The sequence below is a fragment of the Rhinatrema bivittatum genome, chromosome 7 (genome assembly GCF_901001135.1).
Source record: "Rhinatrema bivittatum chromosome 7, aRhiBiv1.1, whole genome shotgun sequence".
Taxonomy (NCBI): Eukaryota; Metazoa; Chordata; class Amphibia; order Gymnophiona; family Rhinatrematidae; genus Rhinatrema; species Rhinatrema bivittatum.
The window spans coordinates 117,014,308-117,041,499 of NC_042621.1; the positions used below are offsets into that span (position 1 = coordinate 117,014,308).

Below are 27,192 nucleotides of genomic sequence, written 5' to 3' on the forward strand. Positions count from 1 at the left end.
TAAAAAGTTAAATCATTCAAAGAATTGACTGAAGAAATTGGAGAACTAGTTGTCTTTATCTTTATTAAGGTTTATGTATTGTTGAAAAAAGTATAGTCACAAATTAAGTTTCATTTGTGAAGAGTAATTGGATATTTTCAAATCTGAGTTGTTAAAAACTATCAATTCACTTTTATAACCCACCCAGTCTCCAGCAGCATCATTGATGCTGTCTGTGTTGGGAGATCATCAGTCAAGAACTGGGGGGAGAGTGGGAATTACAGAGGGATTTATGAGGAACTAATGCAAAAGGGTCTTGAAGGCAAGCTTCCCGTGGTTTGTGGTGAGAACTGTGCAGTTTGGATCTACACTTTGAGATATGAGCCTTTGAGTATAATAATGGATTTCCCGCCCAGGGGTTGCAGAAATGTAAATGAGTTAAATACCATGAGAATGTCCTTTGAAGAACTCACTTCTCTGTATTCTGTATCTTTTGTATTTGGGGGAGTGAGGTTTAATATTTCTCTGCCTTTTCCATTCTCTGCATCCTCTTAGCCTGCTCTGCTCCTCTCCTCTCCTCTGCAGGCTTAATTCATCCATCCTCTCAATGCTCCCCACTCCTCAGCCCTCCTCGGTGCTTTAGGCTTCCCTTCATTGGCAAGCTCAGCTCACCTCACCTCTCCATTTAGGATTCTTCCTCCTCCTCCACAGTCTTGGATCTCTTCCCTGATCTGCCCTCCCTGAGCCCAGGCACATCTCTTTTCTAAAGCTGCTTTTGCCTCTCCATACCTGCAGCACTTCTGGCAGTCGCAAATGCCAGATAAGAGCAAGTCCTAAGCTTGCAGAGTCCACATAAGACACCTCACCTGCATGCCCTGGCAGCTGAACAGTCAGCATCTCCCCAGCTCCAGGGCCCCAGCAGCATGGGGTGCTTCTTGCCCTCAGCTTGGAAACATCAGGGATTCCTGCAGGATATGACAGGGGAGTATTGTTTTGTTTTTTAATGTTTATGAATAAAGGGAGTGATGTTCCCCCCCCCCCCCTCCATTCCCCCTCAGTTCAATCCCTGCCTATAGCCCCCTTTCAATAAAATGTTAGATTTCCCAGACCAAGCAGAAGCAATAGCATTTGAGGCTGATTGTGTACAAAAATGGGCAGAAGAAGCTTCAGAAAGAATGTCCATTGTGTGTTTTTCTCAGTGCAATTGTTTCTTCCAGATGAAGGCATAATCCTACTGGATGTCGCAAGACGAAAGGAATATATCATAAACTTATTTTTCCTACTTCTTTTTAAAAATGTGTTCTTTTAATGTTTAAGATTTTAGACAAATTGTTGGACCGGGAGAGCCAAACTCACAAGCCGCAGACTCTGAGTTCCTTCTACTCCAGCAAACCCACAGCAGCCACCCAGAAATCTCCTTCCAAACATGCTTCCCAGTCCACCACAGCCATCCAGCAAGTAGCGGGAACCTCCGGCCCCCAGCAGCAGCAGCAGCCTGGAGTGACCGCTCCCATCCAGGGCAGTCCAGCTGAAAGCTTTGCAGAGAAGAATGCCCAGGGTATGGGAGAGTAGCTCTTGCTCCTGGAGACAGGAGGGCACTGTTTGAATGTAGAGAAAAGTTGGAGGTCTGTGGGAGTTGTGTATGTCTTCCTGGAGCACGCTGGGACTGTGCAGTTCATGTATAGTCACTTAATTTCCTCCTCTTTCACATTCAGAGAGTTCCCAGAGATCCCCCTGTGAACCCCAGGGGGAGTCCAGTATCTTTAAGCAGGAGGGGAAGGTTCCTAGCCGACTGGCTCTTGGAAACCGAGGGGGATACAATGGGAGATGTTGGGGGTCCCCAGTGCGTCAGAAGAAGAAGCACACAGGTACACAGTTCTTTTTCCATTTCATCTGGATGTTTTTCCTGGGGTGTTTGTAAAGATGAAAGGGGGACTGAAAAAGAATTGGGGGGTGGGGGAGGGGGGGGGAATGTGCGGGAGATTTGACCTTCATTTATTGAGTGAGGCTTGGAAGGCATCTTCCTGACAGACCAAACCCCACAATGCTATTACCGCCAGCAGGAGTTGCCCTTAGAGCTACAATTGCTGGTACATCTGCACCCTGCTAATTGTTGAACAGAGGAGTCATTTCCGTCTGTGTATTCTTCATATTTCTCAGGGGCTGTATTTAGTCAGGGCCACAAGTGGGAGGATCTGTGTGTTTATATTTTTATTAGTTAGGTCTTTTGTGAGTGTGTGTGTTATTTGTTTTTAGTAAAAGCCATTAATGAATCAAAACCATTGCTGGTCATTCTGTGCTTGTTAGCTATTCAAGAGCAGTTTATATGGGTAAATAGCAGTCTACCCATGTAAATTGGCTGAAAATCACCCTCCCTCAATGGGGCTGAAAGCATGCACGTGACTTTTAGCCATATTGAGAGGAGGTGTTCCTGTTGGGGGGAGGGGTGGTGTTTAACATTCATAGATTGCATTTTCAAAAATCAGTGCATTTATTTTCCATGGAAAAAGTACCCAAAAATAAAGTGTTTAAGAAATATCTAGTAGGTTTCAAAATGAAAGTACACACATACTTTTTGAAATTTAGGGCAAAGTCTGCAGGTGAAAAGTATCCATTGACTTTGTTCTAGTGCAGCCATTTTGAAATATGCTCCCTTCATGAACACATTGACGCCAATTCTTATTTCTTAGATTTTTAATAAGGAACCACAAAATTCTCCCCATTGCCCCTTTTCTTCTTTCCACGTGATTCAGTACTTTTACTGTTGTGAATTTTCTCACATGCCATGTTGAAAGATGTGACTTTGATGCTATTGGAGTAGAGCAAAATACTGTTTTCCCTGCTTGGGGTAGTGTCCTCTTGTAAGTCTTGCTGCTAGATATGCATAGATCCTTTGAGCGACTGGTTTGGCAAATTGTTTGTTTTTCCTTTCTATCTGGTTTATATCAGAGAATTGAGTTGCATGGTCTCCGTTTCTGGTTTTTTCCCTCCTATATTCCATTGCAGCTCAGATCAAGTATTAAATCTGCTGTGATTGAAGCAGGAGCAACACTCATCAGAGTTACTTAATTTGTCACTCTAAGAACAGTTCTTTGCTTGTTCTTTTCCTCAGATGTTGTGATGGTTATTCCAGACCCAAGCCAGGCACTCAAATTGAATCCAATTTTTATATTTGGCAGCACAGACTTCTAGCCACTTGACTATTTGATTAATCACTCTTTGTTAATATGATTCAAGGATATAGAGGAGCACTTATCAAGATTTTTACTTGATGCAATTTGTATATGGTACTATAGGCATGGCCAGCATTGACAGCAGTGCTCCTGAGACCACTTCAGACAGTAGTCCTACCCTCAGCCGACGACCATTGCGTGGGGGATGGGCAGCAACCTCCTGGGGTCGAGGTCAAGACAGCGACAGCATCAGCAGCTCCTCCAGTGACTCACTAGGGTCCTCGTCTTCCAGTGGCAGCAGGAGAGCCAGTGGTGGTGCCCGAGCCAAGACAGTGGAAGTGGGCAGGTAAGAAACACAGGTGCTGTTTTCCTTATAGATTGTGTTTGAATTGCTGCTGAGTTTCTGCAGACTGATCCTGTGCCAAAGAATGCTTTCTGGTTATATAGTGAATGGGGATGTACACAAGCAGAGGTGTAGAACTCCTTAAGATAGGGCTGGTCTGAGTAGACACCTGCTCTTTCCAACCTCCTCCTTGCTGCTCCTTACCATCCTACTTGCTGATTAGTGGTTGGCTAAATAGCCACTAGGATGACTCATAAGGATATACTGTAAGCCATGGATTTTAGTAAGCATTGATGATTGCATAATGCTGGAGAGCAGTGGAGATGGGAGGTTAGAAACTCATTGCATATTCTCCATAAGTAACATTCACCTCACTACCATGCAGACACAAAAGCCAATCTGTAGTATATTAATTTAATTAAAATTTATTAAATGCTTTCCAAGTGTAGACCATAACACTTGGTGGTAGGAGATAGGTGGAGATGCTTTTTGTGAACACTATTACTAAACATAAGTTATGCAGTTAATGATTAAGTCTGAAAGAATTTGAAAAAGCAACTCTTGACAATATCACTTTTCAGTACGTAAAAGATTCTTTGTACTTTTGACTGTCCTCTTCTACACTAACCTTACTAAATCACAGAACTGTCTATACAATCTCAACCTTCCTATGATGTTGAATGGTGTATTGTGCTGGCTAACACTGGACTTTGATACCAAAGAAGACTTGCATGAAGTGTCTCATTTTTCTTTTGGTGGCTTTGTCTTGGGTCTTCAGTAATATATGTTCCCTTTATGTACCCAGATCAGTCCAAACTCCTGGGTTTTACCTCCCTTCCAGCAGATGGAGACGGAGAAAAACTTCGCAGGCACTGCCTCTTAACCCAGAGTGCCACCTGCAGCTCCTCAGTATTTCTCTGTTTCCAGCTGATGGAGAAGGTGCAAACCTGCAGTTCTGTACCTAAGGAAAACAAAATAAAATGAAGACGAAATAGAGGATAGATTAGGTGAAATTCCCTCCCAGGAGGTTGGCAGGTCCTGGTGGGACGATCCCTTCTGGTTTTTCAGAGGAGGACGAGCAGGGGTTGGGGACCCTTCATAGCTTGCTGATCCATGCCGAAGGTGACAGCTAGTGATCTGGTTCTCTTCTCTTAGGAGAATTGGGAGAAACTTCTGCCAACTTCAGATAAGGCTATTACTTGCTGTTTCTCGCTGTTTCCTTTCTGTCTTTTCTGAAGTTTTATTTTTTTTTTTAAAAAAAGGGTGGCAGAAGGGCTCTGGGTGAGCAGGGTTATCCCTTTGTGGTTCCCAGTGTGTCTCCTTTTCGGCATTTGCCACGCAGTCGTTTACAGTGTCGGGCCTTGCTGCGTGGCTCCCGCTGCATCGCATGAAGAGAGACTGCCGTGTGCCTCTCTAGAGCCGGCTGCTGCGACCGCTGCCTCCCTGGTGGGGGCGGATCCATCAGGGGAGACAGTGTCGGCATTGACTTTGCAGCAAGGAACCGGTGGGCCTAAAGCTGCAGCACGGGAGGCTGTTCATCCGTTCCTGCTGAGTGTGGGAACGGTGGCCATTTTGGACTCCTTCACACACAAGCTGCAATAGGGGGAGGGAATCTTCCGCCTGTGCTTTCTCCAGCAGATCACTTAACGGCAGAGACCCGGGGAGCCCCAGGGGACCTGTCAGGGGAGGAGCTGGATCCGCTGGAGGAGGATGTGGAGGGTTCCTCCCCTTTTTCACCAGAGTTTTTTTTTTTTATTGCTGTATAAAGCATATCTGGCCTGTAAGGCTGCGGAGTGGCCCTCTTCTAAGTGGAGGATAACAGATCTTCCCCCCAGGAAGAAGGCCAGATTTTCGGGGGTTTCAAGGGCCACTAGGATTTGGAGGATGCTGGATTCTTCTGGGACAGGGACAATGAGGAGGGTTCCTTGGAAGAGTTGGATCGGGGATTGCCATCTGTGGATGGTTCACTCTGTGCAAGGGCCAGAGGATGATATGGGAAGGGTCCCATCAATGGAGGGTGACTATCTTAAGGTGGTTTGCCTTTTTCAAAGGGAGGAACTCAGACCCCTGATCTCGCCGGTCCTGGCAGAACTGGTAATATCGGTTCCACAGGAGCAGGCTGATCTGGAGGAAGTGGATCCACTCATGTTAGGCTTGAGGGGTCCAGCTAAGACTTTCCCTTTTCACAGGTCAGTGAAAGAGCTGATGGTCCGAGAGTGGGACACTCCAGAGACTAGCTTTAAGGTGAGCAGAGCCATGGATAGGCTTTACCCTTTGCCCAAGAATGCTCTGGAGCTCTTGAAGGTGCTCAAGGTGGATTCATCGGTTTCGGCTGTTATGAAGGGGACTACTTCTGGTAGCTGGGGCAGCAACTCTGAAGGATCTGCAGGACAGGAAGCTCGAGGTGCATCTTAAAAAGATTTTTGAGGTGTCTGCGCTGGGCATCCGGTCGGCTGTCTGCATTAGCTTTATGCTCCAGGCTAGTTTGCGATGGGTGCAACAGTTGCAGAGTCACAGGAATATGACACCCCAGGAGTCTGAACAGGCAGAGCGATTGGAAGCAGCAGTTGTTTATGGGGCGGATGCTTTGTATGACCTTGTTCGCATGTCTTCTCGAATGATGATGTCGGTGGTCTCAGCTAGGAGACTTGGTTGCAGAACTGGTCAGCAGATGTCTCGTCCAAAGCTCAGCTGGGAGCGTTGCCTTTTAAGGGCAAACTTCTGTACAGAGAGGACTTGGAGCAGATCATAAAGAATCTGGGAGATAAGGTCCAAAAGCTACTAGAGGACAAGCCAAGAGGTCCAAAGGTTTTCTCCTTGTGCACTCTCGTTTTCGGGGGGAAAAGGTGTTTCTGCCTTAGCAGAGTTCAGAGTGGTGGTCAAAGGCAGGCCTCAGGGAGGTCGCAGTACTTTAACCAGCCATTTCATGGGCGCAGACTGAACCATGACGGCTCTGAACAAGGTGTAGTGGTGGAGCCAAGTCTATGCAATGAGACTAGGCAGGCCCACTTCTCAGTTCCAGTCATCAGAGGTCGTTTGACTCATTTTTACGGAGTGGGTTAAAATCACAACTGACAAGTGGGTTCTAAGCATAATACGACAAGGCTATGCTTTAGAATTTGTTCGGCCACTCAAAAACCTTTTTATGGTGTCTCCTTGTGCCTCGGCGGAAAAGAAGATGATTGTTCAGCAGACCATACAGCGGCTGCAATTGTTGGTGGCCGTTGTCCCCGTTCTCGGGGACGAGAAGGGGCTGGGGCATTGTTTGATTTATTTTGTGGTGCCCAAGAAGGATGGAACTTTTCGACCAATTCTGGATTTAAAGAAGGTGAATCTAGCTCCTAGTTTCGCGTTTCCGGATGGAGACTACGGTCCATCATAGCAGCGGTGAGAACCGGGGAGTTCTTAGGCTTCCTTGGATCTGACAGAGGCATACCTACACATAAGGATTCATCCGGATCATCAAAGGTACCTCAGGTTTATGGTCCTGGGGAGGGAATTGTCAATTCTGTGCTCTCCCGTTCGGACTGGCAATGGCCCTGAGGACCTTCACCAAGGTGATGATGGTAGTAGCAGCAGCTCTCAGAAAGTAGGGTGTGCTGGTCCACCTGTATCTGGATGACTGGCTCATCCAGGCGAAGTCGGAAGTCCTTTGCTGAGGTGCGAGAGAAGTGGTATTGCAACGCCTGAGATCGCTGGGATGGATAGCAAATCTGTCCAAAAGCCACCTTTTGCCTTTGCAGGCGCTGGCGTTCTTGGGTGCATGCTTCAATACCTGATTGGGGAAGGTATTTGTCATGGAGGAGCGGATTGTCAAGCTACAGGCTCAAGTTCGGAACCTGTTGAAGGCCCGAGTGCCCAGGGTCTGGGATTACTTGCAGGTCCTCAGTTCCATGGCCTCTACCTTGGAGCTGGTCCCATGGGTGTTTGCTCAAATGCATCCTCTTCAGAAAGTATTACTAGCCCGGTGGGATCCGATGTCAGAGCAGTTTCATCTCCCACTACTGCTTAGAGTCCGCCAGGTCCAGTCTTTCGTAATGGCTTGGTCGGGACCATTTTGTGTCATGGAGTAGATCTTGAGGTTCTTCAATGGATGGTGGTGATTATTGACGCCAGTCTCTCTGGTTGGGGAGCTGTATGTCAGTCCCAGTCAGGGCAGGGCCATTGGACAGCGGAGGAAGCGACTTGGTCAGTCAGTCGCCTAGAGACGAGAGCGGTACCTATGGCTCTACAGGAGTTTCTTCCTCTTTTGCGCAACCGAGCAATCAGTTCTGTCAGACAATGTGACGACGATGGCCTACATCAATCACCAGAGAGATACCAAGGGTCGCGCAGTTGCTCAGGATGCAGAAATGCCAATGTCCTGGGTGGAACAGCATCTGGCCTTGATAGCGGCCTCGCACATAGCTGGGTCCGATAATATGCAAGTGGATTATCTCAGCTGACAACAGTTGGATCCCAGAGAATGGGAGCTATCGCAGGAAGCGATGACCCTCATTTCTCGCAGGTGGGGGCGTGCCTCACATGGATTTGACGGCAACCCGGAAGAATGCCAAGGCACAGCGTTTCTTCAGTCGCAGAAGAGAGCACAGAGCGGAAGGGGGTCGTTGCCCTTATGCTTCCTTGGCTGCACGGCATTCTGATCTGTGTTTTCTCCCTGGCCTCTTCCGGACATGGTTGTAAGGAGATTAGAGGTCCACCTAGGAAAGGTGATTCTCATGGCTCCAGAGTGGTCACGAAGGCCTTGATTTGTGGACCTGATCAGTCTAGCAGTGGATGGCCTCCTGAGACTGAGCCATCTTCCAAATCTTCTGCAACAAGGCCCTATATTTTCATATCAAGCAGATCTCTTTTATCTAGTGGCTTGGCTTTTGAAAGGAGGCAATTAAGAAAGAGAGGATATCCGGAGGATGTTATTTCTACTCTGCTGCGAGCTCACAAGACCTCTACTTGGTGTATGTCTGGGTTTGGAGAGTTTTTGAGTCTTGGTGTATAGAGCAGGGAGTTGATCCTTGCCAAGCATCAGTTGCACAGATACCAGCCTTTTTGCAGAGAAGCCTGATGAAAGGTTTGTCCTCTAGTTCCTTGAGGGTGCAGGTGTCGCCCTTGGGCTGCTTGCAGGGCAAGGCTCATGGGAACAACTCTGACTGCGCATCTGGATGTGGTACGTTTCCTCCGAAGGGCAAAGCATTTGCATCCCCTGGTTTGTAAGATGTCCTCCTTGGAGCTTTAACTTGGTCCTCAAGGGGTATGTGTGAAGTATTGTTTGAGCCTCTTGAGGGCCACCATAAAAGATCTGATTTTGAAGGTGGTTTTCTTGGTGGTGATTTGTTCAGCCAAAAGGGTTTCTGAATTTAAAGCCCTATCGTGTAGGGGAACCCCTTTTGAGGATTCTGGAGTCTGAGGACGGTTCTGTCTTTTCTGCTGAAGGTTGTTTTGGCATTCCACTTAAGTCAGACAGTGGAGCTTCCGGCCTTTTTAAATTTGGAGAGTGGGTATATCTCATGCAAGGGAATTAAAACGTCTGGATGTCAGAAGTGCCTTGTTGCAGTATCTTGAGGTCATGAACAGATTAAGGTTGTCTGATCACCTTTTTGTGCTATGGAGTGGTTCAAAAAAGGGTCAGAAAGCGTCAAAGGCCACTATATCACGTTGCTTGAAGGAAGCTGTTGGTTCCGCATAAATCTGTTGCGGTTGAACCTTCCTGGAGGGATTAAGGGCTCATTCTACTCGTTCCCAGGCAGCTTCCTGGGCAGAATGTCTTATAGTGTTGTCACAAGAGATTTTCAGGGTGGCTACTTGAAAGTCTTTGCATACCTTTGCCAGACACTACCGATTGGACATCCAGACTTCAGACTCTCACAGTCCCACTCTGGTTAGGGAAGCTTTGGTACATCCCAGGAGTCTGGAATGTACTCTCCAAACCTTGAAAAAATTGGTTCTTACCTGCTAATTTTCATTCCTGTAGTACTTCAGATCAGTCCAGAATCTCGCCCGGTGTGGAGGGAAGGTTTGGAGAGTACATTCCAGACTCCTGGGATGTACCAAAGCTTCCCTAACCAGAGTGGGACTGTGAGAGTCCGAAGTCTGGATGTCCAATCGGTAGTGTCTTTTCCCTGTATGTACCCAGGGTTTTCTTACATACAGGGAAAGGAAAATTGGTTCTTACCTGCTAATTTTCGTTCCTGTAGTACTTCAGATCAGTCCAGAATCTCACCCGGTATGGAGGGAAGGTTTGGAGAGTCCACTCTGTTTTGTTTACCATAATGATTCTGATGAATTTGAAGTGGCATTGGTTTCTCAGTAGTCTTTTCAAGAAAAGTTCCAAATTTGGTTTTCAATTTATGAATTTCCTCTTTTCCTCTGCTTGTTCTTGGGCATATTATAGAGTTGATTTATTAGAAGTTTTGTTAAATATTTTAGGCTTGGGTACTGAGTAATACTGAGGAGCTGCAGGTGGTACACTGGGTTAAGAGGCGGTGTCTGCAAAGTTTTTCTATATCTCCATCTGCTGGAAGGGAGGCAAAAACCCAGGAGTCTTGAATGATCTGTGGTACTACAGGAACAAAAGCTAGCAGGTAAGAACCAATTTTCCTTTTCTGGGCATATGTACCATACTGCACTAGGTAAACCACATTTAAATTGTAGTGTATAAAGAGAATCACAGCACATGAATCATGCGACTTGTTTAGGATGTTCCTAACTTGTACAATTCTGACTCTCCAAAGCAAAGGGAGGTATACTTTTTGTGCACTCTATATAAAATGCAGCAGTCTATGGCTCGGTAATAGAGAAGCAGCCAGTTTTGAGACCAAAACAGCATTAGAGCAGTTCTGAGTGGAGAGATGCAAAACTCTGGTGTCTTGTTTGTAAACAAAGGTATCATACTTGAAGACATCAATGTTTTGAACTTAATTCCGATCCAGGTATAAGGGAAGGCGGCCTGAGAGTCATGCACCACATGTCCCGAACCAGCCGTCTGAAGCGGCCGCTCACTTCTACTTTGAACTGGCCAAGACTGTCCTGATCAAGGCAGGTGGAAACAGCAGCACCTCCATCTTCACCCACCCATCCTCCAGTGGCGGGCACCAAGGGCCTCACCGCAACCTGCACCTCTGTGCCTTTGAGATTGGACTTTATGCGTTAGGACTTCATAACTTTGTATCCCCAAACTGGCTTTCCAGGACCTACTCTTCTCATGTTTCCTGGATCACAGGTACTGCTTGATAATTGAACTAAAGCTGTCCCTAAAGAAGGCATAGCAGCAAAAGTTGCAAATTACCTCTGTAGAGCAAATAAGCAGGAGCACTGGATTATGGTGACAGTTCTTTGTTGCCATATAGTTTGCAATAGAGATGAGGCCAGTGTTTGGACTGTGATCTAAATATGCAGGACCCTGTCCAAATGTTTTTCAGAGATCAAGCTGCTTTGCTTTTGTGTGGTGTGTAGGATTAATCTGTCACAGTCAAGTTTTAGCAATCTCTTAATTCAACTGTGGATCACAATCCAGGAAAAGAAAATGCCCTCAAAAATACCCAGAATTGGGGGCTGCAGTTTTTGGATTAATTTTGTGGTGAATGCATGGAATGGCCTTCCAGGGGAGGTGTGGTGGAGACAAAATGGTTACAGATACTTGTCTCCTTACTGGGGATAGGATTTTCACACAGATTGCTCTTTATCTGTGATATTATCACTTTGCCTTCTGGGTTGAGAATATCCTCAAGTTGTGGCTGGTGTTGATTTTGTATGTTGTGGTTTTGATGTGCTTTTCTCATTAAAGTCTTAGAATATGCTTAGTTTACTGCTGAACCTCTGCTTGTTCAGTGGCTAGAGCCTGTATACCCTTCATAGCTGTACTCTGTTTATGGCTATCCCTTGCATGTTCTCATTTCTCTTTGTCACTCACTCCTAGGGCAGGCTATGGAGATTGGCAGTGCAGCTTTAAACATTCTGGTGGAGTGCTGGGATGGACATCTGACCCCTCCAGAGGTGGCCTCTTTGGCTGACAGGGCCTCAAGGGCCAGAGACTCCAACATGGTGCGGGCAGCAGCAGAACTGGCGCTCAGTTGTCTGCCACATGCTCATGCATTGAACCCAAACGAGATCCAGCGGGCTCTGGTGCAGTGCAAGGAGCAGGTATGGGGCTTCATTTTTGTATAGCAGAGTATCACTTGTGATTTCACAGTCATGATTAAAGAAATTTTCTTCCCACAGGTGCCCTCAATTCTGGTCTATGTTACTATGAAGATTTTTCCTATTGTAGTTTCGTGTCCATTTTAGGAAACCTGTAATTTGAGTATTACTAGTATAACAGTCTGTTTAGGCCTCTACAACTGAAAGATCATGACATCAGTGTGGAAGAATAAGAGTGAAATTAATCAAGGGTTAATTTGATTACAATAGGCAGCCTTCTATGAGCAGTGAACATCTATTCAGAATCTCCTTCCTTCAGTAGATATTCTCCCACCACTTCCCTTCTGCCTTGGCCAAGACTAAGTAGTTTTTCTGAGTCAGGAGAAGCATTGCTCATTTTGAGAGATCTTGAAAGCATATTCTTTTAAATATATTGCTTGTGAAAAGTGTGTTTATAGCTCTCCTTTTGGGTATTTGAGTATGCAGACTGAAAACCTCCCAATGTACCTTCCTGGGTTATAAGAAGACACATTTTTTAGATATTTTCTAGTGAATTTAATGTGTATTTATTAGAGGAAAGCAGGAATAGGGAAAAAGGATAGAAACATTCAAATGTTTGACAGGCTTCAATTAAATATAGGAAGGTGATGTTTTCCACAGATAAGGACATTTCAGAACAAGGGGTCATAATATGAAGTTGAAAGGATGAATATTCATAGGGAAACACAAGGCAGCACCTCTTTATTGAGAAGGTGATGGATGCCTGGAATAGCTGAGGTGTTGTCACCCAAAACTGTAACAATTTAAACATGCTAAGGAAAGATAAGTTCCTGTTCATACCCAGATCAGTCAAGACAAGTGGGTTTGCATTCTTACCAGCAGATGGAGGCAGAGAATAAAAACCTTTCAGGCACTGCTACATGTGTGCCACCTGCAGTCCCTCAGTATTTCTCTGTCTCCAGCAGATGGTAGAGGTGCAAACCTGAAGTCTAGAGTTTTAAAAAACACAAGTTTTTTTTTGTTTTTTTTGTTAAAGAAAAGAGAAGAAAGCAGAGGCTCTCTGAAGTATTAGGTTCTTTCATGGGCCATCCCTCAGGTAGAGCAGGGCAAGCTGAGGATTGGTAATCCCTGATCTGCCTTTGCCCTCATCTTCCAGAGGGTGGGGAAACCAGGGGTCCAGGTTCCCTCACTCCCTCTGAGGTCCTCTCACCCCCAACTGTCAGCAGGAGTAACCAGAAGCAGGGAAGTATTCCTTTGTATTCCTTTCCCTCTTTTTGCTCACTGCCCCTTTAAATAGTTAAAAAAACAAAACAAAAACAAAACTCAGGAGTGAGTGGCCAGGAGTAGGGACTCGAGCTGTTTTTCCTTTCATTGGCAATCGCTGGGGGGGGGGGGTGAGTTAAGGGCAAGCTCTCCCACCACAACAGCAGCTCCAAGGGTCTGTATCAGCACCTGGAGGGACCCTAGAGGCGTGCGCGACTTGGGGCTATTTTTAGCATTCAGCCGCAGCTGCAGCATGGCGCCTCCCGTGAGACACGGGAGAGAGTGCAGGGCCTGTGGTGTGATGTGATTGTGCCTCAATTCAGCCACTTTGTGTGCCAGCTGTGTCTCCAGAGGGGAAGGCACCTCCGCGGGAGGCACAAGGAGTAAACGCTGCTTCCGATAGTCAGGACCTGTACAGGAGGCCGGGGGGGGTCCGAGGAGACTGAGACCATTTTGATTCCCCTCTCTCACTGTCCCTGGTGCAGCTGCACTCAGGAGGAAATATGGGGATCGGGAGCCAGAGAAGGATGGGATGGCCAAAGGATCCTCTAATTCGGAGGTGTTTTCCTCTGACTTTGTCCTTCTGCTCTACTGAGTTTGTAAGGCAAGGAAGGAGGCAAGTAAGCGGGTGATTTCCCAGAAGTCTCAGCACTCAGTTAGGAAGCTAAGGCAGACATGCAGCCAGGATTGGAGGAGTCCATTGCCTCCTTAGTCTGGGCCGCCAGGCTGGTGCAGATGTGGGAGTCTTTGGATGATTCCGATGGTGATCCTCCAGATGATATGGGCATTGATCCTGTGGTGGTAACATTGGTGGTGATCCTGATGTGGATGAGATTCCTGCTGTGGATGGAGACAAGCTTAGGGTGGTGACATTGTTCCATAAAGAGGAACGGTGCCCTATCTTTCCCCATGTGCAGGAGGAGCTCGGGATCTGTCACGCAGGAAGATTCCAACAATGAAGGGTTGCATCCTGTCTTGGATGGCTTGCGTGAACCATCTAAAGCTTTTTTTTTTTTTTTTTTGCCAAGGAAGGTGAAGAAGCTGATTGACCATGAGCGACATTCTCCAGAAACTGGTCTGAAGGTGGCTAGGGCCATGGTCAAGCTGTACACCTTGCATGATGAGATCTTAAAACTCTAGAAGCTTCCAAAGGTGGATTTGGCCCGGTCAGATGGTCAGCGGCGTTGAAGGACATCCAGGATTGAAAGTTGGAGAGTTTATTGAAGAGGCTGTTTGAGGTCTCAGCCTTGAGTCTTTGAGCAGCAGTCTGGGCTAGCCTGAGGCAAAGTGCTTGTCTGCGTTGGGTACTAAAGGCGCATGATGCAAAGTCCAGAGCTACGACCAACTCCAACCTAGTGGCTTGATTGGAAGCAGATGCCCAGTAAGATATGGTGTGGACGTCAGCCCGAAATATGGTTTCAGTGGTAGCGGCACGGAGGCTCCCATGGTTGCGCAATTGGTCAGCAGATGTGCAATCCAAGGCGCGACTCTGTAATCTCCCCTTCAAAGGCAAGCTGTTATTCGGTAAAGATCTGAAACGGTGAAGCATTTGGTGGCGTTAAAGGGAATGTTACCTTAAGATAAGCCCAACAAGAAGAACTTTCTGCCATGTTCAGTGGAAGGGAGCGGGCAGTAGAGTGCCTCAGGGATCTGTATTGGGACCCATACTTTTCAATGATCTGGAAAGAAATGCGACAAGTGAGGTAATCAAATTTGCAAATGATACAAAATTGTTCAGAGTTGTTAAATCACAAGCAGATTGTGATAAATTGCAGGAAGACCTTATGAGACTGGAAAATTGGGCATCCAAATGGCAGATAAAATTTAATGTGGATAAGTGCAAGGTGATGCATACAAGGAAAAATAACACAATGTTAGGTTCCATATTAGGAGCTACCACCCAAGAAAGAGATCTAGGCGTCATAGTGGATAACACATTAAAATCTTCGGTTCAGTGTGCTGTGACAGTTAAAGCAAACAGAATAGTTGGGAATTATTAGGGAATGGTTAATAGAACGGAAAATGTCATAATGCCTCTGTATCGCTCCATGGTGAGACTGCACCTTGAATACTGTGTACATGTCTGGTCGCCGCATCTCAAAAGAGATATAGTTGCGATGGAGAAGGTACAGAGAAGGGTGACCAAAATGATAAAGGGGATGGAACGGCTCCCCTATGAGGAAAGACTAAAGAGGTTAGGACTTTTAAGCTTGGAGAAGAGACGGCTGACGGGGGATATGATAGAGGTGTTTAAAATCATGAGAAGTCTAGAACGGGTAAATGTGAATCAGTTATTTACTCTTTCAGATAATAGACTAGGGGGCACTCCATGAAGTTAGCATGTGGCACATTTAAAACTAATAGGAGAAAGTTCTTCACTCAAAGCACAATTAAACTCTGGAATTTGTTGTCAGAGGATGTGGTTAGTGCAGTTAGTGTAGCTGTGTTTAAAAAAGGATTGGATAAGTTCTTGGAGGAGAAGTCCATTACCTGCTATTAAGTTGACTTAGAAAATAGCCACTGCTATTACTAGCAACAGTAGCATGGAATAGACTTAGTTTTTGGGTACTAGCCAGGTTCTTATGGCCTGGATTGGAAACAGGATGTTGAGCTTGATGGACCCTTGGTCTGACCCAGTACGGCATGTTCTAAAGTTGTTTTAAGAGCCAGTAGATCTTCGATCGCATCAAATCAGAAGCAAGGGACAGGAAGTCAGCACTCCTGTCATGGAGCCCGCAAGCCTTCCTGGGACACTTCTCAGAAAGCCAGTGGCGGCAGATTCTCTGTTTTACGAGGCGTGGACAAGGATCATGTCCAGTATCACACCCGATCAATGGGTTCTGGAAGTGATCAGAGATGGCTATGCTTTAGAATTTTCGCACCCAATCAGAGTCCTATGTGATGTCCCGTTGCGTTTCTCTACTCGAACGCAAGGTAGTATGAGAAGCATGGCAGCGATTGCAGCAATTGAACACCATTGTTCCGTTGGAGGAATGCAGCCTAGGGAGATACTCTGTGTACCTTGTGGTTCCCAAGAAAGAGGGTACCTTTCGGCTCATTCTCGAGCTGCAGGTCAATGCAGCGCTTCAGGTACCCCTTTGTTTGCATGGAGACTCTGTTGATGGTGATAGCGGCAGTTCGCAAAGGAGTTTCTTGTGTCCTTGGACCTTATGGAGACTTACCTCCACATTCCTATCCATGCAGATCATCAGAAATAATTTCGGTTCATTGTCTTGGGGAAGCATTTCAGTTTCAAGCCCTTTCAGTTTTGTGACAGCGCTGTGGACATTCATGAAAATGGTGGTGCTAGCTGCGGTTCTCAGAAGGGATCCTAGTACATCCCTACCTGAACGACTGGCTCATCCTTGCAAAGGCGGAAGGAGTACTGTCGGTCGGTCAGTCTTGTCATGGAGATGTGGCACTTTTGAGGCTGAATGATCATCCTGGCAAAGAGTTACCTGGAACAGTCTCAGTTGTTGGAGTATCTGGGGGTATGGTTCAATACATAAGACAGGGTTTTCCTGATCTTGGAGAGGGAAGAGAAGTTGCAAGCTCAAGTGCTTCGCCTACGGAGTTCTTTGGTACCAAGAGTCTGGGATTATTTCCAGGTTCTGGGATCTATAGCGTCTACACTGAAGTTGGTTCCGTGGGACTTTGATCACATGTGGTCTCTTCAGTGGGTGCTCGTCTCTGGATGGGATCCAGTATCGGAGGATTTTCAGCTTCCTTTACCACTTCAGGGGGGGTCCAGATCCAGTCTCTTGTGGTGGCTATTGCGACCCAATTTAGTGAAAGGGATGGATCTGGAGATTCTGGACCATGAATGCCAACCTCAGGGGGTGGTTTGTCAAGGGTAGTTGGCCCAAGGTCTGTTGCCAATGGAAGCGACCTGGTCACTAAACCGCCTAGAGACACAAGTAATTTGCAAGGTGTTAGTTGCTGCTTTTCCTCAAGTTCAGGGACGCTCCATGAGAGTGTGTTCTGATAATGCAGCGACGGTGGCATGTGTCTTTAGTCGGGGAGGAATGAAGAGTTGCTCGGTGGCTCTGGAGGCCCAGGAGTTTGTCTGGGCGGAAGTTCATCTGGAAGGAATAGGGGCCTGTCACGTGGCCAGTGTGTACAATGTGCAAGCAGACTTTCTCAGAAGACAGCAGCTGGTTCTGGGGGAGTGGGAATTGTCAGTGGAAGCCTTTGCCCTCATTTGGCAGAGGTAGGGAGAGCCCCATCTGGATCTCATGGTGTCTCAAGGAAATGCCAAGGTGGAAAGGTTTTTCAGTTGCAGGAGGGAAGTCTGTTCCAAAGGGATTAACACTCTAGAGCATTCTTGGCCATCAAGACTTCTGCTGCATGTTTTTCCCCTGTGGCCTTTCATAGGTTGAGCATTATGTCACATAAAACATCCAAGCAGGGTGATTCTGGTGACACCAGAGAGTAGTCATATCTGTGGTTTGTGGATCTTTCGCATGGCGGTGGACAAGCTCCTCGATTGGGTTACTGTGTCAGAGGCCTATCCTTTTGGAGCGGGCAGATTGCTTTTGTCTAGCAGTTTGGCTTTTGAGAGGTGTCAGTTTCACTTGAAGGGATATTTGGGACTGATATTTGACTTTGCTTCAAGTTAAGAGACCCTCCACTTCTCAGGCATATATATCCGGGTGTGTGAAGTGTTTGAGGCCTGATGCTTGGAGAATGGTATAGTTCTCAGGTCTTAGCCTGTTTGCAAAGTGGACTGGCCAAGGGTTTGGCTTATAACTCTGAGTGTAAGTGGCAGCTTTGGGTTGTTTGAGGCAAGATTTGTAGGAGACTGCTGGCGTCTCTTCCAGATATTGTTCACTTCCTCAAGGGGGCGAAGCTTTTGCATCCTTGCATTTGTAGGGTATGCCTGTTGTGGAGCCTTAATCTGGTGCTTCAAGTCCTCTGTGGATTCCGCTTTGAACCACTGAGAAGGGCGCCTTTAAAAAGTCTTTCCCTGAAGACAGTTTTTCTGGTGGCCATTTGTTCAGCTAGGCAGATTTTGGAGCTTTAAGCCTTGTTATGTTGGGAACCATTTTTGAGAATTTCGGACAACAGAGTGAGTCTGTCTGTACGGTTCTGTCCTTTTTGCCAGAGGTGGTATCTTCTTCCATCTCAACCAGACGGTGGAGTTGCCAGCGTTTCCGCATTTGGCACAAGATGTGCCCTATGTGAAGGAATTTCACTTATTGAACATTTGTCTGTCTCTGTTGTTTAAAAGTCACTAATGACTTTAGGAAGTCTCATCTGTTTTTTTTGTTCAGTAGACCAAAGAGAGGATGCAAGGTTTCTAAGAGCATGATTGCACGATGGCTGAGGGAAGTGATACTGTCTGTCTATATCTGTGAGGGACGGCCGCCTCCAGTGGGGTTGCAAGCGCATTCTACAAAGGCGCAGGCTGCTTCCTGGGCAGTGTGTCATCTTGTTTCTCCATAGGAGATTTTTCAGGCTGCAACTTGTTACTGCACACTTTTACCAAGCATAACCACCTGGATGGGTGGGCACCAGAGGAGGCCACGTTTGGGGAGATGTGCTACATGTGGGTCTTTCAGGTTCCTACCCTGTATTGAGGGGCTTAGGTACATCCCACTTGTCTGGACTGATCTGGGATATGAACAGGAAAACTGGTTCTTACCTGCTAATTTTCGTTCTTGGAATACCACAGATCAGTCCGGAAGCCCGGCCCCTGTCTTTGTCCAAAAGACCTTCCTCACTTCTGAATTCTGATTATACTGACACTATTGTAGTTGCACAGTTGCAAAATTTTTGTTAGATAGTTAAGGTTTGTTTTGTTTTCTCTTGTCTTGAGAAGAGGGGATCTCTGGTTTTTCAGGGAATTCAATTTCCTGCTATGCTCGACCAACCTAGATGGGAGTCATTTGGGGAGTTTTGATTTGGAAGAATTCATCTTGGCTTGGGGACAGGTCAATACTGAGGAACTGCAGGTGGCACACTCTGTTATGTAGCAGTGCCTGAAAAGTTTTTAATCTCTGCCTCTATCTGCTGGTAGGGATGCAAAATCCACTTGTCTGGACTGATCTGTGGTATTCCAGGAATAAAACTTTAGCAGGTAAGAACCAGTTTTCCTATAGGTGGGGTGGGGGATAACAGAAGAAATGAGGGATGGAGCTTGAGACTTTGCTTAGTGGTATGGATCTGTAGATGGCCAGAGAGAAGAGAATACAAGCCAATGGGTAGAGTCTGCCCATACAGCTGCACTGGGCTTCCAAAACGTCTGGGCGTAACTTGCATACAGTAACTATGGTATATCCCTAATTTCAGGGAAAATATAGTGGTCAGAATTTTCAAACTGTTTTGGTAGCTGTTTGGATTATTGCAAAGTTTGGTAGTAAAGTATGGTGAGGGAGGAGGGCTGGGTATTGGATTAAATATTGGATTTGTGTGAACCAAAGAAAGTGACAAGGCCAGTTATAGCTTACCAGTGGAGGCCAGCACTGTAATGGAATTTAAATGTGCTTGGGACAAGTAATGGAGGGTAGTGGTAGGTACAGGGTTGAGAGTTTGGATCAAAGATATAGAGGGTAAACTGAGTTTGGCTTATGTATGAGAATTTATATGTTTATCGCCACGGAGTGGTAGAGAACCAGAAAGGAAGACAATTGGGAAGATTCAGTTTGTCCCTTATCTGCTGTCATCTACTGTGTTCAGAAGTCCCATCATTGTAGCTACTTTGTCATCAGAGAAAGGGTAATTGCTTACTTGTACAGTGCCCTGCAAAAGCCTTCACATCTTTGTACATTTTTCAGTTTCTGCTGTCTAAATAATTCACTGATCTCCACAAAATACACTACATTTTCCTTTTGAAAATTATAGAAATATTTAGAATTAAGAACAAAAAAACAAAAATACAAAATCTTCATTGCATAACTCTTCACCCCCTGTTGATTCAATACTTTGATGGAATCCCTCTTTTGCAGCAAGAACAGCCATAAGTCATCAAGGATAAGTATCTACTAACTTTTCTCAGTGGGATGGTACAGTTTTTGTTCATTCCTCTTGGTAGAAGTACTTAATCTCTTTCAAGTTGGCAGAGGGTCATCTGTGGACTGCAGTTTTCAAGTCTTCAAAATTTTTTCTTTTTGAATTCGGGTCTGGGCTTTAACTGGGCCACTCCGACATTCGCTTTCTTATCGATGAGGCACTCCATTGTTGCTTTTGCTTTGTGCTTAGGATCATTGTCCTGCTGAAAGGTAAATCTTCTCCCCAATCCCAGGTCTGTGGCAGACTGGAACAGGTTTTCTCTGAGCATTAGCAGGATGGTAGTCCTTACACATGGACTTCTGCATCAGAGGACCTCGGAGCTGCACCAGTAGATACCATTCCATCGACATTGGAACCATCAGTTCCATTAAGGACGCCGGTGGATAAGGGTGCCGGAGACAGACTGTTGTCTATCTCCGGGTCGAGGACATGGGGTTCATTGTACTCGACCTCTGCACTGGAGAAAGACTGGGCTGAGTATCATGGGAAGACCAAGAAGCATCGGCACCTGTCACTGTCGATGCACGGGTATCCACCAGCTTTTGCTGCAATGCCCCCGAAGCAACCCCATGGCGAAGAGCGCCAAATCTCCATAGATGCCTGGGGTCTGCAACAGTCTCCACTGGTCCTAGTGCCAATCACCAATCCCTCTTGTGGATCTGAGGAAGATCTGGCCACCCCTCCTTCCTCCTGGTCATTGTTGTCATTGGCAATGTTTGAGGAGGAGCTGAAGCGTCAAGTCCAGCTGGTGGTGGAGCGGGTGCTGCAGGGTTTTGGTCCTGCAGCACCAACTGCCCATGCTCATACTGCTTCTGGAGAAGCTCAATGTGCTCATTGGTGCCTTACCGACCTAGCTGGCATAGGTTCCCAGGACGGCCTCCCTCTACCAATATGGTGGTCTTTGTAGTTCCTCTGAGGAGGAAGCTCCGCTGAGGCCAGTGGAGACACTGAGGCTGGCAGTTCCCCATCCAGTTCCATTGGTGCCTGCACCTCTGGAAGTCGGCTGAGCACTTAGGGCCCCATCCCCTGTGGTATACAGTGACGATGAGGGTCCCTACAACCCCTGGAGGGATGATTAGACAGAATCCTTCTCCAAGGATTTGGATGGTCTCCCATCAGACACTTTTTTCCTCCAGAATAGCGAAGGAAGTCACCGCTTGAGGACTTGACCTTCACAGGGTTTGTCAGGGTGATGGCGGAGACCATCTCATTCCAACTTTTGACTGAAGAAGACGCCAGGCACAAAATGCTTGAGGTTCTTCAGTTTATGGAGCCTCCTAAGGAGATCCGGGCGGTCTCAGTACACGAGATCCTTATGGAGTTGCTGAGGATTTGGGAACACCCCCTTATAGTGCCTCCTATGATGAATAAGAAGGTGGACTGGGTTTACCGCATCAAAAGGTTCTGGATTCAATAAGCAACAGCTGCCCCACTAATCGGTGGTGGTTCAATCTACCCTCAAGAGGGCCAAGCACTCTGACCCACTCCTCAGTGCCCCTGAGGAAGGACCAGAGAGCGTTGGATGTTCTTGGGAGGAAGGTGCTCCAAGGCGCCATGCTTATTGCCCTGCATCGCTGCCTACCAGCTCTATATGAGCCAGTACTCGTGGAACATCTGGAAGGAAGTTCATAGGTGACTGAGCAGCTGCCTCAATAGCAGCGAGACACCCTTGAGTTGCTGAAGCACAAGGGTTTGGAGTGTGGAAAACCCAAGGTCTATGCAATGTACGATGTTTTCAAAACCAGCATCGAAGGTGTCTGCAGCGGAAATCTGTGCCTGTAGACTGGCATGGCTGTAGGCCTCTGATCTCAGACCAGAGGTACAGGAATGACTCATTGACATGCTTTGCACTGGAGAGAATCTCTTCAGAGATAGAGTGAAGGATGCTGTGGCCCAACTCCAGCACCATTAAAACCCTCCAACAATTCTCCACCAGCACTCTAGATCTGTCGTCCTCATCCAGGAGGCCGTCAAGGCAGGGGCCCAGGAAGTACTATCCTCCCCCTCCTTGATTCCATACACATCATCCGAGCTCCTGCAGCCGTTCCAGTCAGCAGAGCATTCCCAAGCCTCAGCTAGCTGCTCAGTCAACTCCGGGAATGGTGTTTTGACTGGGCCTTAGGGAGCATAAGCCAGTTGCCCGTACCCAGGACAATGGACCCTCTAGTCAGGGACAGGCTGTGGTTCTTTGCTAACCGGTGTAACCTCAGACCAGTGGGTTTTGTCCATCTGCCAGGAGTACCAATTAATTGGGTGTCCCGCCAAATTGCCCTCTGTGCCTATTTTGGGGGCTGGTAGCGCATCAGGAGGTACTGCAAACGGATTCTGATTTTTGTAGACCTCTATCTTATCCTCCCTCAGTTGTCTCTTCTCCAACCTGAACAGCCTCAACCTCTTTATCCTTTCTTCATAGGGGAGCCTTTTCATGCTCTTTATTTTGGTAGCCCTTCGCTGCACTTTCTCCAGTGTTGCTATATCTTTTTTGAGATGCGGGACCAGAATTGCACAAAGTATTCAAGGTGCGGTCTCACCATGGAGCTATACAGAGGCATTATGACATTCCTGTTTTGTTTGCTATTCCCGTCCTAAAAATTCCTAATATTTTTGCGTTTTTGATCGCCGCAGCACACTGAGCCGACGATTTCAATGTATTATCCACTATAATGCCTAGATCTTTCCTGGGTCCTGAGCAGTTCAGGGCACCTAGATTGAGGGAAGAAAGGTACTTTCTAATTTTACTGGATATAGCATCAACCATAATCTGTTTCTTGGCTGTTCGAAGGCATTGGATATTTCCTCTACTGTTCACTCCTGATTTGCTTCTTTCCTCTCTAATCACCTTTATCAAGTGGTTATTGGTGATGCTTCATCTGTCTTACACTCTCTAAGCAGAGGTATGCTAAGGGTTCCCCTCTCTCCCCTACTCTCTTTAATATTAACTTTATTAAATATTAACATTAAATTTAATATTAACCTGACCCACTTCATATACACAGATGACATTCAAATATTAATCCAAATAACTCGTGGAAGAAACCTAAAAAAAAACAGCCACTTACCTAAACAAAATAAAACTACTAACCAACATGAAACTCACATTAAATTTCGATAAGACTGAAATAATCCTGGACAAAAAAAACACACCTCAACTACCACCACTCAACCTAATGAACCACAAAGTGGCTATCTCTCCGGTCAATCATGCACGCAACCTTGGAGTCATAATTGACAAAGAACTCTCCTTCAAGAACCACATCACAACTAAAATCAAAGAAGGCTATCACAAACTTCTTACACTACGTCAATTAAAACCTTTCCTCTCCCCCAATGACTTCAGATCAGACCTTCAATCACTCATCTTCTCCAACCTAGATTACTGCAATTCCCAACTATTCAGCTTACCCCTTAACACCATCCGACCACTCCAAATCCTACAAAATGCAACTGCAAGAATACTCACTGGATCGAAAAAACAAGTACAAGTATAAGTGTAGGAGTGATCACATCACATCACAAGTACAAGTATAAGTGTAGGAGTGATCACATCACTCCTACACTTATAGCACTTCACTGGTTCCGAATACAATTTAGGATTGAATATAAAATACTATCCATACTTCACAAAATAATATACGAAAAACAAACTGGCTAAGCTCATCCATAAAGCTGCATGCTCCAAACAGAAACCTCAGATCTGCAAATAAAGGTCTACTAAAGATTCCTCCTGCTCTCTCTAATCAACATGCCTCAACTCAAAAGAGAGCAATCTCATTAGGAAGCCCTAAACTCTGGAACATCCTACCAACAGAACTACGAACACAAAATTAAAAAACTTTCAAAAAAGATCTAAAAACCTGGATGTTTACCAAAGCCTACCAACTCACCTAATGACTCTAAATCACCACTCCACCCCATTAATACTAAGCTAAAATATTTTGCACCAATGTAAAAATAACATAATTTATCCGAAACATGTATAATCTATCCTACGAACTAAGTTCATAAAACTTTAATATCTTTGTAGATTGCATTTCTATGTTGACAACCATTGGAGAATGAACCTTTTTTTGAACTCTGTTAAACATCGAAACTTTGTAAACCGTTGTGATGGTGAAACCGAACGACGGTATATAAAACTCGACAAATATCTATCTTGCTCCTCTCTGTTCAGTCCTTTTGGACTTAGATGTGTCCTTTAAACTGTATGCAGATGACATCAGTTTTTTTTTTCCCCATTCTGTTGACATTTGCTTCTGCTTTAGAAAAAGTAACCACCTGTCTGACTAAAATCAAGGAGTAGATGTATGATGATATGTTGGCCCTTAGTGTTAAGAGAACTGAAATTGTGCTCCTTTCTTGAGTTCTGCCTAATGATACCCCTTAGAATTTTCTATTCGAAGGTCATGCCATTCCGATTCAATTGAAAGCTCACAATTTGTTGGTTCTCATTGACTCTTTGACTTTGCGGCCTTATTCATTGGTTCAATCCTTCTATTACAAACTCTGCTTATTGTGGTCCTTTGAAGCCATTTCTTTGCGATTCTGATTTTCAAACTGTCATTCGATCTCTCATTTTGTCCTCGGTGGATTACTGTAATCTGTTGCTTGGCTTGCCCAATTCTTACCTCCAGGCTCTTCAAGTAATACAAAACTCCACAGCTCGGCTAATCTCTGGTCCTCCCTTGCATAATCATATCTTTCCAGTACTAGTTGAATTGCATTGGTTGCCTGTCATCTGATGGGTACAATTTAACTCTCACCTAAATCTTTAAGGCCCTTCACAAGCTTGCCCTGCCCTGTTTGATTTCTTCATTTCAGAAATGCCACCTGTTTCCTAGTCTTCGCTTTTCCTTCCAACACCTACTAGAAATCCCCCCACCCCTTAAACAGTCATGGCTTGCTGAGTTCCGAAAATGTATTTTCTATATTGCTGGCCCTACCAGTCTTCCAGAGGGAATCAGAGCAGAGAGATTTGCTCCGCTTTAGGAAACTGCTTAAATCTCACCATTTTTCTTTGGCTTTTCCTGACTGACCTTGCCCAGCCTTGTGCTTGTATTTTATTTCTGCGTGTATGTTTTTGTTTTTTTAACTAGTAACATTTATTTACGCAGGACTTGACACGTTTGGCATACTACTGTGATTCTTTGCTTTACTGTTTGATTATATGACTTTATTGTGTATGTTCTTTCATAATCTGCAGAGACTTGTGGATCTGCGGAATATAAATTTGTAAAATAAAGGTGAAATTGTAGGTTTTGACAGTTAATATTGAAGGTGCCATTAATTCATCCAGTGAATCAATGGATTAAATCTGTGCTTCCCTTTTATACTTGTGCTTTTCTTCTCTTCTCCTAGGATAACCTGATGTTGGAGAAGGCCTGCATGGCAGTGGAGGAGGCTGCAAAGGGAGGTGGTGTGTACCCAGAAGTTCTGTTTGAAGTTGCCCATCAGTGGTACTGGCTGTATGAGCAGACAGTTGGTGGGACTCCAGCTCAGAGAGAAGGGGCCACTGGCTGCAGCACCAGTGGTGTCCGGTCTGTGTCTGAGGCTGTCCGTGGACTGACAGACAGCAGAGTAAACCCAGAGACAGCCACAGTGACAGTGGCTGCCGCGGTGACTGCAGCAGCCACCGTGGTGCCCGTTATTTCTGTGGGGTCCACTATATACCAGCAGCACACAGCAATGGCACATGCTCATACCCAGGGGCTGCACCCTTACACTACTCTGCAAACCCATATCCCTTCCGTCTGTACTCCCCAGTACATTGGACACCCTATTCAGCACGTGCCACGCCCAGCTGTGTTTCCAGTACCAGGAACAGCATACCCTCAGGTAACATTTATTTATTTAAAAAACTTATATTCTGGAAACTTCAACATTGTTGTATGTGGATTATATCTTAAAACATCAAAAAAAAAAATACACAAAACATACAAACTACATATACAGCGTAAGTTTAAACATCATCTGTTTTCTCTTATAGAGGCTTTCAGCCACTGGTGAGCTGCCTGGTTTTCATCAGAGAGCTATCATACCCAACCTGCAGCAGCCTCTCTAGTTTTTCCCAATTGAGGCCAGTTCTGGCAGTGGCTGTGACTGTTTTCTCCCTCCCGTGTTACACACTGACTAGCTTTTTAGGTGGTTGGTCCTTAACTTTTTCTTTCCTGATGGCTGAGGGCCCTATGGCACAATGCTTCCACTACAGGCTGTGTGCGTCAATACATTTGTAGTATGAATTCTGGTTTCTTTACTTCTCCTAACTGTAGTCACAGATTAGACTTCTTAAACAGGTGCCTGCTAAATACTGCATTTCATATTCAGTAATTGTGAGGTAATCATTAAGGAGGCATTTAAATCTAGGAATAGTCATGCTACCAGGACAAAAACATCTGTCTGCAATTTGCTTCCCCTTTCCTGTTTTTTCTTTGAACTTCACACATTAAAAAGACTGCCTTCCAAACTATTTTCTTCTGGACTTCATTGTGGTTCAGTCTTTATCCTTTTAAAATGTAGGTTCTGTCACAGTGCATGAGAGCAGGGAGTCTCAGCCACTGCTCAACATGACATGTAGTGGCCAGATACAAGGTCCACATTAGCTGTATTTCAGAGAGAGAGAGCTTGTAAAGACTGGCCAAGGTACTGTCAGTGCAATGGCTGGCTTGAGTTAGGGGTTATATAAAGATAGGGGTGGGGAATCCCAGTTAGTTGCAAATGAAGAGTCAAGGCACCATAGATAATGAGAAGCCAGATTTGTTTTTTCTTGGGGTTTTTTTTTTGTTTTGTTTTTGTTTACCTTGTTCCTCCCCTCTCCTTCCAGCTCAGTCAGGACCAGGGCTGGTATCTAGCACCAGGGAAGTCAGTTCTGAATAAGCTGGAAATCTAAAGGATCAGGAGAAAAGTGCAAGGCCAAAAATAAAAATTGTTTGGTAAAGTTTTTTTTGTTTTTTTTTTGGAGGGGGGGGGCGTGATTTTTGTGTTGTCAAGCCTCACTTTAAAAAAATAATCTTAAGTTCCATCAAGAAATTCCTCTGAATCTTGTAATGTCACATGCACCAGTGTTCACATCTCTGGGAAAGTGAGCAAATATAGATTTTCACTTTTATTTTCATATCAGTTTTTGGATTACCTATAACCAAATTTCTTATTTCAATATTTGAGGCCGATCTGCAGGTTGCTTGCAGGTTTAGGTGTGCATTACCATATTTACACAGGTATCATCCAGTTTTTTTGTTTCCAATTACTTCTCGTCCCTCTACCATGTTGGGTTTAATATCTCTTTATCTTAAAATT

General features: G+C 45.5%; 1 protein-coding gene across 1 annotated transcript in view; it reads left to right on the forward strand.

Annotated features, from left to right (window-relative positions):
• Positions 1-27,192, forward strand: part of ZSWIM8 (zinc finger SWIM-type containing 8) — a 328,217-nt gene that overhangs the window by 220,171 nt on the left and 80,854 nt on the right. The window contains exons 17-22 of the mRNA XM_029608976.1: positions 1,297-1,537; positions 1,695-1,847; positions 3,276-3,498; positions 10,422-10,711; positions 11,408-11,631; positions 25,258-25,734. Of these exons, the coding sequence (XP_029464836.1) occupies positions 1,297-1,537; positions 1,695-1,847; positions 3,276-3,498; positions 10,422-10,711; positions 11,408-11,631; positions 25,258-25,734 (1,608 nt within the window). The remainder of the gene's footprint in view (positions 1-1,296; positions 1,538-1,694; positions 1,848-3,275; positions 3,499-10,421; positions 10,712-11,407; positions 11,632-25,257; positions 25,735-27,192) is intronic.